General features: G+C 46.0%; 1 protein-coding gene and 2 long non-coding RNA genes across 5 annotated transcripts in view; 2 read left to right on the top strand and 1 right to left on the bottom strand.

The window, feature by feature from the left end:
• HHIP (hedgehog interacting protein) overlaps nt 1-12,629 on the bottom strand; it is a 141,377-nt gene that overhangs the window by 19,356 nt on the left and 109,392 nt on the right. For both annotated transcript variants that reach the window (XM_032955234.2, XM_076067492.1), the window contains 2 exons: nt 7,365-7,492; nt 6,057-6,138 (listed from right to left, as the gene is read on the bottom strand). In XM_032955234.2, the coding sequence (XP_032811125.2) occupies nt 6,057-6,138; nt 7,365-7,492 (210 nt within the window). The remainder of the gene's footprint in view (nt 1-6,056; nt 6,139-7,364; nt 7,493-12,629) is intronic.
• The window catches only part of LOC116942854 (uncharacterized), a 121,266-nt gene that overhangs the window by 30,060 nt on the left and 78,577 nt on the right, over nt 1-12,629 (top strand). The gene's annotated exons all lie outside the window — the stretch shown is intronic.
• Nucleotides 4,974-10,690, top strand: LOC142924747 (uncharacterized). Its single transcript, XR_012941828.1, has 3 exons — nt 4,974-5,116; nt 5,745-5,811; nt 8,719-10,690. It is a non-coding gene; the product is annotated as an uncharacterized LOC142924747 (long non-coding RNA).

Raw genomic sequence — 12,629 nt, 5'->3', positions numbered from 1 at the left:
ACGCTTGTTGTGCAGGTGAAAAAAGAGAACCCACTGATGTCTGGAACAAGAGAACACGCCGACAGTGATGGGATCAAGGTTAGGGTTAGGGTAATGTGTACCTAACGCTAACCCCAAGCCTCAGATTGAAGAATCTCATTAGTGTTGGAGAGGCGCTGAGGGTGAGAACGTCATAAAAACCTAATCAAGACTGCCAGGCTAAACCATTTCACTTTAGACACGCTCTCGAACGGCTCACCCCGCTGTGCGTGCGACGCGCGGCACATAACCAGTGGAGATAACAGAGGACACCCCACACCCCCCTCGTGCAGAGTGGTTTGTTCCAGCATCAACAACAACAATGCCCTAACGCATGTGCTGCTCCTAGGAGAATATCGCAGCGTGCGCTGCAACACTTTGTTCAATTGATTGGTTTTAGGTTGTACGCAGAATATGATAATTGTGAACTAAAGACAAAGCGGCAGCCGTATATTTTTTTTTAAAATGATGGATTCTGAGCACAGGGCCAAATGCTCAAAACACCCAAGCGGATAGCCAAAACACAGCACGACTGAAGATGTCATAGATAAGGGTTATTTGTGTTTTTTCTGCTTAACAGACTGTCAGGGGTATGAGTTATTTGTAATCGCCTATTAAGGCAGGCGCCGGTGAACAGCGGGGTGGTGTAGCCAGACATCAGGCAGGGTTACTTTTGTCTTCTCATTGATGATGTTGACCAGGTGCTTCTGCCTCTTCGTGTCCAAGCCTGATGGAAGTCTAAGACATTCAATGGAAACTATTATTTACCCCTTAAATACTTCATGGGAGGACCTTTCCAGTTGTTACCATAGACCAAAACCAAAAATCTTATCACGTATATGCGAACAGATGTGGCACAAGGAAAGGGGAAGGAAATGCAAAATAGCTTGTGTTAATTAAAGTGTATTCTTGTAAGATGGGAATTGTGGGTAATTGGGTTAATGAAGCGTGGGGTATAAAAGAAGAAAACATTCTGTCTGCAGCCAAAATGGCAACGACACAAGGCTACAGAACTTGGCAGCGGATTTTGCTTCCATACGATTTCAGTAATTTGAGCCTCCAGGACACGTCCCTATCAAAACAAAATTCAACATTTGGACAGACCTATAAAAAGAGCCTCCCTCACACGGTTCCAGGGAGAGTCACAAGTGTGTTACGGTAAGGCCCGCAAAATATTTTGCGTCTACGCATCGTGCATGCGATTGATTTTGTAGCTGCTATAACGCGGGATCGTTGAATTATGTTCCATACTCTAAACTACATTCTGGCCACCAAGGAAATGTGCGTTATTTACATATTAGAATCAGAATCCTTATTTATCCTGGAGAGATCCGAATCTGAGCATCCGTCTCAACCTACTGTACATAATAATTTAAGTGAGCCAGGCAGTGTGCGGAGGTAATGCATAACCCCCGAGGATACGAAGACTAAAATCTCATTGGACCGAACGCAGTCCTTGATACATTGCTTATGTATGTATATACGTATCTAGATGTGATGCTATTTTCACAAAACGAGGGATATTATGACGTATACCATTTAAACAATGCATAGTTGGTGAGACGGCCCAGTGATGAGAGCGTCGTTGGTCGCTTGCAGTGGTGGTTCGCGGTTCCGACCCAGCAGCCGCCCTGGTTAATGCTATCAGTGTACTAAGCATGAACACTGATTTCTTTAGAGTTGCTTTTTGTGTGTGGTCTGTTGTCCTTCCCCGCACCTCCGATTAGCATGGTTGGCTACGAAACAAAGTCAACATACATGCACTCATCAAATACTACGTGTTGTCTGCTTTATAGTAGGCATTAAAGATCCCCCCCCCTCGAAATAATTTGAAATGAGCGGGCCATCATGTGCTTGCGTCATGGTCCAAATGAGGCAAATTTTAATAATGATCTGCAAATTATTTAATTAGGATTAGATATTGCCATCATTGTACCCTACTGGCAGACTAATCGCTGATTTAGGGCCAGATGTCAAGCCACCTTGCGCCTACAGAGATAGCTTTCACTGAGGGTGGTCTTTCAAAACGTACACGATGTGGTGCCAAGTCTCGTGCGTACTTGTCCGAATCGTATAAATTCAAAACATGTCACTTTGAAATTGACATCTGTCTTATTCAGATGTCCATGACTCGATACTCATTTCAGAAAATGTCCTCATAACTTGTGATATTTCTCATGATCACTTTTTTGGGGGTTAGGTCACATATATGTAAAATTGTCGTCCACTCATCTCCACCCGACACGGCCAATTAGTAAGGTTTGTCACGTGAACAGAACATGCCAATTGGTCACGAAACGCTACGCTGTTATATTGTTACATGGTTTTTGTTATAGCTGGAAATAAGATACATGTGGAGAAGAGTACTGTAATAGCCAACACAATCTCTCTGATAATAGGAATGAAAAGTTACTTCTGTTTCTCATTCACCCTGAAAAAAATACTGCACTCAAAATATAACATTCTAAAATCTTATACTCTGTTATATATAAGGGAAATCAAAAGCATTTGATAAACAAATGATGATATTTCACCGTGGGGTTTAATAGCAAAATGTCCTGTTCACATCTCTTTTTTCCATTACCAAACCTGTAAAATAAACAGATGTGTGGAAATGACAAAATACAACAACAACCATGACTTCTGCGGTCATGACTAGCTTACGTAAGTGGTGTAGGCAGGAGGCCTCCATCATGCAAAGGCAAGCACAATAATAATAGCCACACCTGGGATAGATTCAGCACAAAACACAGCAGCTACCTTACCTGGGGCTGTTACTGTTATGGGCTCTCAATCAAACAACAAAATAAGAAAAATGCATACGCGTAGATTTTGTCATGTTTTCCAAAATGCGTTTGTCCTCAAAAGTGCGTGGCACGTGTGTTTTTTTTAAATGATTGCGTACAACCTGCTGTGACACATGGATCAAGAAACGTGTACATTAACGAAGATGTTGGAACACAAATGGAGCAGAGGATTAGGCTTTAAGAGTTTCATTGAGTGACAGAAGGAGGAAAGGAACATGAGAGTGTAGCTTTATTCTAATTGACCTATTTGTTAAGCTGACACCTCTGGATTGTGAGTCTAGTGAGGTGTTCTTTATAGTCTAAACAACGTGGCATTCAACAGCATTCACCCATTACACTACCAATTGCCTTTAAGCCCAGCATTAATCATATAAGTCATCACTGAGCATTACTCTCACCTGATCGATCTTTCGACCATTGCCTGTCAAATTTATGGAGGTAAGAAAATAGTTCCCTCTAACTAAACAGCTCCCGCAGTTCCCCTTGCAGCTGTTAACTTTCTTCCCAAGACCTATTTTTCCTTTGTTGAACATCTGCCGGAGTCTATTATCACGGGTCCTTTGGCCCCTTACTCTGTGTTGCAGCTTGCCATCTGGCTTCCTATTGTAATCTTGCAACAAAGCGGGGACTCATGATAATAAATTCGCCAATTACACTCAAGACAAAGTCGAGTGCGGAATGCAAAATGTGTCACCTGTAGGCGTTTTTTTTCTTCTTCCCATTCAACACATTAGATTTTGTTTTTACCCGAATGCCATCCACAAGCCAAGGTACAACACGTATTGGTAAATTATATACGCAGCTGTAACAGCAGTGATATGTGTTGTCACATTTATAACGTTTTATAATTTGCTCAAAAGTGTTTGAATGAGGAAATGTGATTTGATGAATTATAAGCAGTAATTCCTCCAGAGTATAATATTTTTCATCTTGTTTTTTTAATTATTATCAACATGAACATTGCATGAACATATTTACTTAATGTACTTACAGCCCTGCCAATTCATTGCTACATTAGGGCCTCTCCACGCCGTGTCTGTTATGGGGTGTTTGACCATACTTCACCACGACATAGGGGTAGATATCACTCGCCACTCATGTCAGCCATGGTCAGAAATTGCAATACGATGGCTGGGCTCACAGTGCAATGCAATTATTATGAACATATCGAACAAGTTTTGAAATCGGCTCGTGTATGTATGTTGAACTTCTTTCGCACCGTCCGGAGCCAACCGTGCTAATCGGAGCTGCGAAACTACGTGGCTGTTTGCATCACAGGGCTGCTGAGAGATGGTAGACTGAGCGTAGCTGCTGAATATTTATTTTAAAATTCTTGCTACAGTTTTGTTTGCACATCTTTCGCACCCTGCAAACATTGCACCTTTGATTCTCGCTTCATTACTCCCTCCTGCGTAATTGAAGGGTCACCGCAACGGGATCCCTTCTGCTCGAAACGCGGCTTACGAACGGACGCATGGGCTCGATATGAAGCGGGCCTGCCGATGTTGTGGCCTGGTCAACCTCCAGCGACGTGTATTCGTTGCAGTACCTTCAGCGTGCACAATGCTTGTTGAATCCCTTGCAAATATTAATTGGCTCGCGATTGGAAGCCTTGGCATCGTAAGCGCTTGCAGAGGCACTGTTTTGAGTTTTAATTAGAAAAATGCTAATGAGATTGGGTCGCGTGTTACTGTAATGTGCCGAGCATCGCACGTGCCTTTGGTGCGTGTGTGGTGTGTCTTGCGAGCTGTTGCGTATCGGTTGGCGTGCTGCGCTACAGACCCATCGACTCGAGTTCGATTCCCTCTCACGGCCAACACCACAGTGACAATTATCGGAACCGGTCCTGGGCCTCCCCTAGGTCGACTGAGCCGCAAATGAGTACCTGGTACGGTGTGTAAACATCGTTACCAGGGAGACAAAGGCGGCCGGGCGTGGTGTTGGCCACCCACCCTCTCATTTTCCGTGCCGGCCTTCATAGGTGCTCGCTAACAGCATTTGCCCCAACAGTCTGTTAAGGCTATGTGGGGGATCTTTGTCTGAAACGCTCATCTCGTTTAAATATGCTGGCTTCTGCCTGATTTTTGAATGTAGGAAGCAAAGTATCTGTATATCTCTGATGAAAATTGCATCGAATCAAGTGGGTAATAGACGATGTGTCTAATTGATTAATCCGACCTATATGCAGCCACCGACTCGTGTTCACTGACAGGACCCTCCTGCAAAAGTCAGGAGAGACTCGGCGAGGCTTCCCTGGGTGAACGAGGAAAATGGTCCACAAGCTCTACAGCGTAAGCAATCACCCGAAATCGAATGACAACTCTGGATCACGATCATTCATCGATTCGTTCCACAATACGTGTAAACATAAGCATCAATATTCACTGTGTAGATGCATGTGTACAGAGCAAGGGCTGTGTGTAGCGGTGGCACAGTTGTTTAGCCCACTGGGATGTGAACCCCAGCCACTTGAGTTCAATTCCCAGCCATGGCGAGTGTAGCCGCCCCAATCTTCAGTAATCCGCGCTGACTAGCGTGGTGAAGTATGGCGAAATTACCTCTGTGACCGACACAGGGTGGGGAGAGGCCTTCTTCCAGCAGTAGATTGACAGAGGGCTGCAATTTCCCTTTAACTATTAATATTATTACACAACGCAAACAAAAAATACACTCTAAAAATAAATACTCCATCGGTTAAATTTAGAACTTAGTGCCCAGATGTGCAGATCATGCATCCATTTATAAACCGTGATTAAGCAATTAAGAAATTAATTAACAGGCTTATGAGTGTCTATCAGATATGGAGAATGTGAATGCACGCATTTTCCCATAAACCATGGAAGGACAATGCACGTGAGTGACTGCTTACGAGAGAGGTATGTATGTATGTATGTTGAACTTCTTTCGCACCATATGTAGCCATCCGTGCTAACCGGAGGCGCGGGGGAAGGACGACAACCTCAACACAAAAAGCAGTTCTAAAGAGGTGAGATTTCACTTTAGATTTTAAAGTGCACGGGCTCCAGTGGCTTCGTAATATCAGACAGAGGAGCATTCCAGACGACCGCAGAAGTGCATCTGAAAGCCCGCGATGTGCTGTGCACACAATGCTTATCATCTTACCGGCTGACACGTCATCGCATGGTGCGAGGACAGAGGCGGTGCACGCGGAGAGAGATAGGAGCTGCGTTGCTAGTCGTGGGGAAGATTCTCATGGGTGCGTTCTCTCACCGCTTGGGGTCTATCAGCTTGTAGAGGCGGCCCGTGTGCGTCTGCCCTGATATCTTGCTGTTTGTCAGGAGGTACATCTCACCTGTTACAGACACACGCGCACACACAGAGACATACACAGAGACTTAAGATGTCACGTATCGTCTTTGACAGACCGTTGGGGCAAGTGGCTGTTCGTGAGCCATCATTATGGCTGACACGGCACACAAGGAGGTGGTGTGGTCAGCAGCATACTTGGCCACCTTTGTCCCCTATCCAATTGCTGATGTTAGCACACACACACCCACTGCACCAAGTATCCAGGCTGAATTGACCTAGCGGAGGCCCAAGACTGGTTCGGATATCACTTGGCACTGATGTTGGTTGCCCGGTTCATAGTGCAGTACGCGAACCACTGTGCCAACACTCCCCACACGTTAAAAAAACGCAGACGGTACATGCACACGCCCATACAAACACACAAAGACAAAGATCCCCCGTATAACCTTAACATACTGTTGGGGCAAGTGCTGTTAGCGAACACCTATAAAGGCCGGCACGGCACACGAGGGGGTGGGTGGCCAGCACCAACACCAATATCAGCCACTCGTCACTGGTGCACCTGGCCAGGCCAGGTGCGGCCAGGTGCACTTTGAGAACACGTAAAGTTTTGAAGGCTCGCTGACAGGAGGTCACGGGACAGACCCTACAGGTGCCATGGGTTGGCTGATTGAGATGACTGGCAGATGCAGCAGCTGTGCCCCCTACTGTGCCAACTTGCTGGAATTTTATCCGCCCGGCGCTCCGCCCGTTGTTGTGAGCGTCGCTCCTCTAACCTCAGCTGTTGGAGGGCGACTGCCTCCAACTACCCAGCAGCATCCTTCACGTGGCCAGCACCACCAACGCACCCATACAAACACGTGTACCAACACATGCACACAAAACCACATACACAGGTGAATATATTTACATGTCATGGTCAGTTTGCGAAGTATAATTGTCCATTATATAACAAAGATCAGTGTTCAACCCTGGTAGGCTTGGAACTCAATTTCACTATGACACTTCAACTGCATGCATACACAAATGGGAACGATCGATGTTCATTCATTTGAATCCTTTCCAGTGCTCGTTTGAGAGACCGCAATTCATCGGCGTGCTTATTACCTGCTTTACCTACAAGCAACTGTTACTTCGATTGCTCCGCACCGGTGATCAATTCGTGTTGTATAAATCAATTAACTCCCACCCAAAAAACAACAACACATGCGTGCAGAGCCCGAGCCGCCGCCACCACCACCCCCCCCGCCCCCCCCACACACTGCGTACCGGTCTCGTCTTGAGCGACGGCAATGAGGGTGCCTTGCAGCCTGCCAGAAAGGCCCCCCTGGCAAATGTCCTCTCCTCCCAGCGGTAGCTGGCTCTCCTGCCACGCACGGTTTAGCGACATCAGCCTCCTGCCGCAAGCACACCGGGGGGGGGGGGGGGAGGGGGGGGTAACGGGGGCAACGCAGCGACGCGCCATCGTGAGTTTCGCAGCAATGAACCATTCTCTAAACACCCCACGACCACCACCACCACCACCGCTGACTCCGGTGAACGTTAAACCCATCCAATAAGGACCACGCTCAGGGCACGGGGGACATGGGTTTTTGGCAAGGAGCGCGTAGCCAGGGCGCGCAGTTAACGGCCGTCGCCACCGGTCACGTTCACGGCACCTCCGATCAGGCACAGCGCGAAAGAAATTCGACGTGCACACAGCACCCGGTTCCTTACGGACGTAACAAAAGGTGGGGGAAAAGGTGCAGCCGTGCAATTCCTCGCTCGTGCCACTGCTGGCTGAAGGGCCTGGGGGGAGCTCAAGCGAGGCCTGTAAGAGGAGGGCGCTTTGCCTACTCGTCCAAGCTGGGCAGACTTCTTGGTAGAAGCGGGAGTGTCCACACTTTACTCTCACCACACGTGACCTCTTGATCGACTAACAGTGGCGTGACCCTTTCGTATTGCTCGGTGGAAAGAGGCAGGTCGGGAGAGGCGGTGGGTTTGGGGGTTTATTATAATTTCAGCTGCCGCGCCAGGCGATGGTTTTGAACCACACACCTCTCTGAATTGGAAGTCGTTGTTTGCTAAAAAAAATACACACCGTGGCAGCATCCCCTGACGTGTGCAAATGTGTCCTTGTGCATGCTGGGTCTGAAAATGCATTCGCAACAAACATACCTTGGCCACGACGCGCCTGTCACAATTCAGAGCCGCAATTTTTTTTTGAGAAGTGCGCTTTTATTAATCGCGTTGCTGCCGTCTCGTTTGGAGTTGTGTTGCCTTTGGTTCCACCTCATGCCTACCGGTTTGGTTGACGTAATTCGCCGAAATGTGACATTCGCATAGGCGCGTGTGTGTAATACAGCCAAGTCATCTCATGTCAGTCAACCCGTGGCATCTGCGTCTGTCCCGCGACGTTCTGTCAGCGAGCCTTTCGACACCTCATGTGGCCACAAAAGTGCACCTGGCCTGGCACAGGCGCTGTGGTGATGCCATTGCCACTTAGTGGCGCGTGGCGGCTGTTGAGTTTGTCGCCGTGTACATAAATCGTCAACGCTCGCGCATGCTCGATTCGATACGCGTTTCGCGAGCGGCTTGAGGCTCGAGTTTAAGTCGACTAATCGATGCATCGTCGCGTGCCTAGGTCGGCAGCGTCTCATTGGGAAAGAATGCCACTCCCCCAGAAGAGTGCCCGATGCATCATTAGAGGAGGGCGCCACCTACAGAGCATTCTTCTTACACGGATACCAGCATCGTGGCAAAGTTGGATTCGTGGCTCACTCACCACAATTACCGGCTGGAGGTATTCCATTAGCGGGTCTCCGCTCTCTGACCTATTTGATCAGTTTCCAGTCAGGTAGCGTGGGGCGGTGGGGGAGGGTTTCTGCCATGCTATTTGAAGGCTGTATTCCAAGGTGTTTTACACCCAGGGAGATCGAAAGCCATACGTTCGCCGATCGCAATTTACTCCGCAACGATTTCCGAGCCATGGAAATGTCGTGAGCGTCATCGCTGATCGCCGTCACAGCGTGAGAGGCAGGGGGACGGGCGAGTGCGATGAAATGTGGCTTTTAGCTCCCATTCCAAACACTGCCCAACGCTCTCCCCCGCCTGAGATCGCGGGACGCGGTGAGACGGGGTCAGAGGGCAGCTGCGCAATTTGCCCTCCGCAATCGCACGCACGCCGTGGCCGTTCACGAATTCGGCATTCGGGGCAATTGACGTGACAGTCACAACTCACTTGAACTCTCAATAATGTCATCTTCGGTTGTTAAATTGCAGCTAAATTAGGACACATGGCTTGGTCGTGCACTTGTCCCCATTTAGAGGTGACAAAGGGAGTGTAATATGCTCCTGTCCGATCGCAAAGTGTCGCGAAAGGTGTTGCACAACGGCACCGTCATAACCATTGGCTGCGCCGGTGCCTGTTGTATTTGTATGGAATATGTGTATGTTGAACCTATTACGCGCCATACGTAGCCAGCCGTGCTAATCGGAGGTGCTAATCGGGGGTGTTTGTCGAGCATCTGTAATCTGGAGGGGTTTTGTTCCACCCCCCCCCCTCCGCGCCCCCCAGGACTGAGATCCTCCAGAAAATGTGTCCTGTAAGCACGGACTCTATTTTACTGTCATTTTCCAGTCGAGTAAAAAGGTTAAGATTCCCATTTATATGCCAACGTAGCATGTCATTTACGGGATACGGCTGTCCTCTCGGCATTCCAATTCACAAAACAAAAAGCATATATCCCGGTGAGAGAAATGCGTGTGTGCGCTAAAAAGCCCTTCCCATGTACGCACTTACGTTAAAATGGAATACTAATTCAAAAATATAGCCCAGCATATGATCCAATTAACACACGTGAAAAGCAAATAATGAATGGGGAATTTACCACTTGTTTATTATTTGCATATCTATCGAGGAAAGCCTAACATAGCCTGAAGGCTCACTTTCACGAGGGTCCTGCATTGGGATGTTATGGCCAATTTCAATAATGTGTGTTTTATGGGTGGGAGGAAAGCTGAGTACCCAGAGACAAACCCACAGAGATGTGTATTCATGAACCTACTTGCTGTACTGTGACTTCTTGGTAACCTTTGAACCCAGCGAGTTGGGCTCTTGCCTCTATAGAACTGTATTACAGATTTTCACCACACTGAGTAAGCTACATTAAAAGCATTATGGGGCAATAAAATCGTAAGCCTTTAATTTTACGATGAAAAATCAAGAGCAATGCATGTATAATGTGTTGCTTTGCTTGTAGTACCATGTTGTACGCAGTTCAGTTTGTTCAAGTGGAATGTTGTAGTCTGAAAGCATTTGTACAATACTTATGGTACCGTTACATCTTTTTGCACGTGAACATAGTTGCTCTGTTAAGGCTGTAAACCAAGCACATTAAACTCCTGGGAGTCCGGCAAGGACTCATTTCACACGGACGCAAATTCCCCCACCACTCCACACTCTTCTGAGTAAGCAGAACACCAGCTTTGTGGCACAGGATTGAGAAATATTGTATGTAAAGGTGGAGCCCTGCAATTCCTTGCTCATGGCACTGCTTGTCAGAAGGGCCTCTTCCTAGAAGGTAATTTGGGCCTACTCTTCCATTAATGGATGTTTTAACTTAACATTCCAGCAACCGTGACTGCAGGGATTCATCTTCTTGGTTCTTTCGGCAAAGTCACGTAGAAGGGAAATAATAAAATAAGAAAAATAAAACATAATAAAATAAAATTATCACGACGTTTCGGCCACAACGCAAGCAACTGTCGGAGAGACAGCGCTCCAATGAACCTGAGGACGGCTGCTTGTGTTGTGGCCGAAACGTCGTGAGAATTTTATTTTATCATGTTTAATTTTTTATTATTATTTCCCTTCTACGTGACTTTACCGAAAGAACCAAGAAGATGAATTCCAGCAACCAACAACTACTTACTTATGTTATTTTTCAATTGGAAGATAAAAAAAATCGGCATTAATTTACACATGACCGATGAAACCCAACGATTGGAAAATATCAGTTGCATCCATATAAAATAACTTTAATTAATCTTTAAAATACTGCCCAGTTGACATAACAGCAGGACTCTCATACTTTATCAGAATATTTAAACTGGAGGAATCCGATGAGCTATAAAGCTCTTTTTCACAGATGTCCAGCAGGGGCAGGTAAGAACGTTACAACAATAAACAGTACAAAAACACGATTGCGTTCACACACTGGTGAGTGTCACCCAAAGCCTACATCATAGTCTTTCCATGTCAGTAGAGTGAGTGAACACACAACCTTGGCCAAGCTTCACACAGTATTGTGTTGTTCCCAGCATTTGTTTTATGGACGCGACTGAGCCCTGCCATACAAGTGTGGTATTTTCATGTTTTCCTACAAGAATATTTCTTATTTTTGATCCCTCATTGAGTGTTTTCCTCCACAATTGGTACAACACTGATCTTCCAGAGCCTCTTGGCCAAATATACTCGATTCATTATCTTAAATGTTGTGGTAGACATTCCGCCTAATCTATTGTCAGTTCAATGCCAGACACGACCAGTGCCGGATTATCCTCGTAGCAAAAGTAGCTACATATGTAGTAGCTACGGGCCCCGCACTTTTAAGGGTCCTATCAATTCCAGTTCAGTGATTCTGCACTTGCTCTATTTCTATAGTAACAACTTTTATCAACGACTGGGTGTTTAAGGTTCGCGATTTGTCGTATTATCTGGCTGTATAGCAGATGAAAAAAATACAATTACTTTACTATGCAAGTAAAAAAATCGTGTTTTAATATGTATGTGTTTTTTGTTTAATTCAGGGCCCCTTTATAACATAAGCTACAGGCCCCGCACTAGCTTAATCCCGAACTGGCCACGACAATAGCGGGAGGGGGGGGGAAGGCAAAACATATTCAAGCGATCTCCTGATAACAAGCCCTATTTTTACACCACATATCTGGCACGGATGAATGTACTAATTCTAACCCGGTTAGGAAATGTCAGATGTTCTCATTGTTCACGTGTTGCAGCATTTTTTTCAAATGAGAGCGAATGGATATAGTTTGTTAGTATGGAGGCAGAAAATTATTGTAATCATCAGAGGCACCTGGCCTATTACGAAAATAGTTTTAATTTATTTAATGCTGCACCAATGCATTTAGAATCACCGCCATTTGAGTGCCTTGTTTAAAAAAAAAAGACACCATTATAAACACGTGGCATAGTCAATGAAACTAATTTTGTAAGATGTTTTTGGTACATTTTTTTATCTTACATAATTTTGGTTTCAAATTAAAAACCCCAATTTTTTTTTTTACGAACAGCTTTGTTATCGGGATATTAAAACGCTTAACTTAGTGGATAAAGGTACAGATTCGAATACATGCGACAGTCAGTAATTAACTGACAAGACGTCCTGGCCAGTTCAAATGCCCCACCTTTATTGCATCATCAATCCCAGAATTCTTCCCACCACTTGCAAATGCTATGCATGTAATGAGCAATGGTAGGTAATAGGCTAGAGTCAAAGACCACGGTTAACCAAAGGCCACACACTTCATTTT

Source organism: Petromyzon marinus, chromosome 16 (genome assembly GCF_048934315.1).
Source record: "Petromyzon marinus isolate PM22_M1 ecotype Great Lakes invasive population chromosome 16, UKy_Petmar_22M1.pri1.0, whole genome shotgun sequence".
In the NCBI taxonomy this organism is placed as follows: Eukaryota; Metazoa; Chordata; class Hyperoartia; order Petromyzontiformes; family Petromyzontidae; genus Petromyzon; species Petromyzon marinus.
This window is presented reverse-complemented; position numbering and strand designations above follow the sequence as displayed.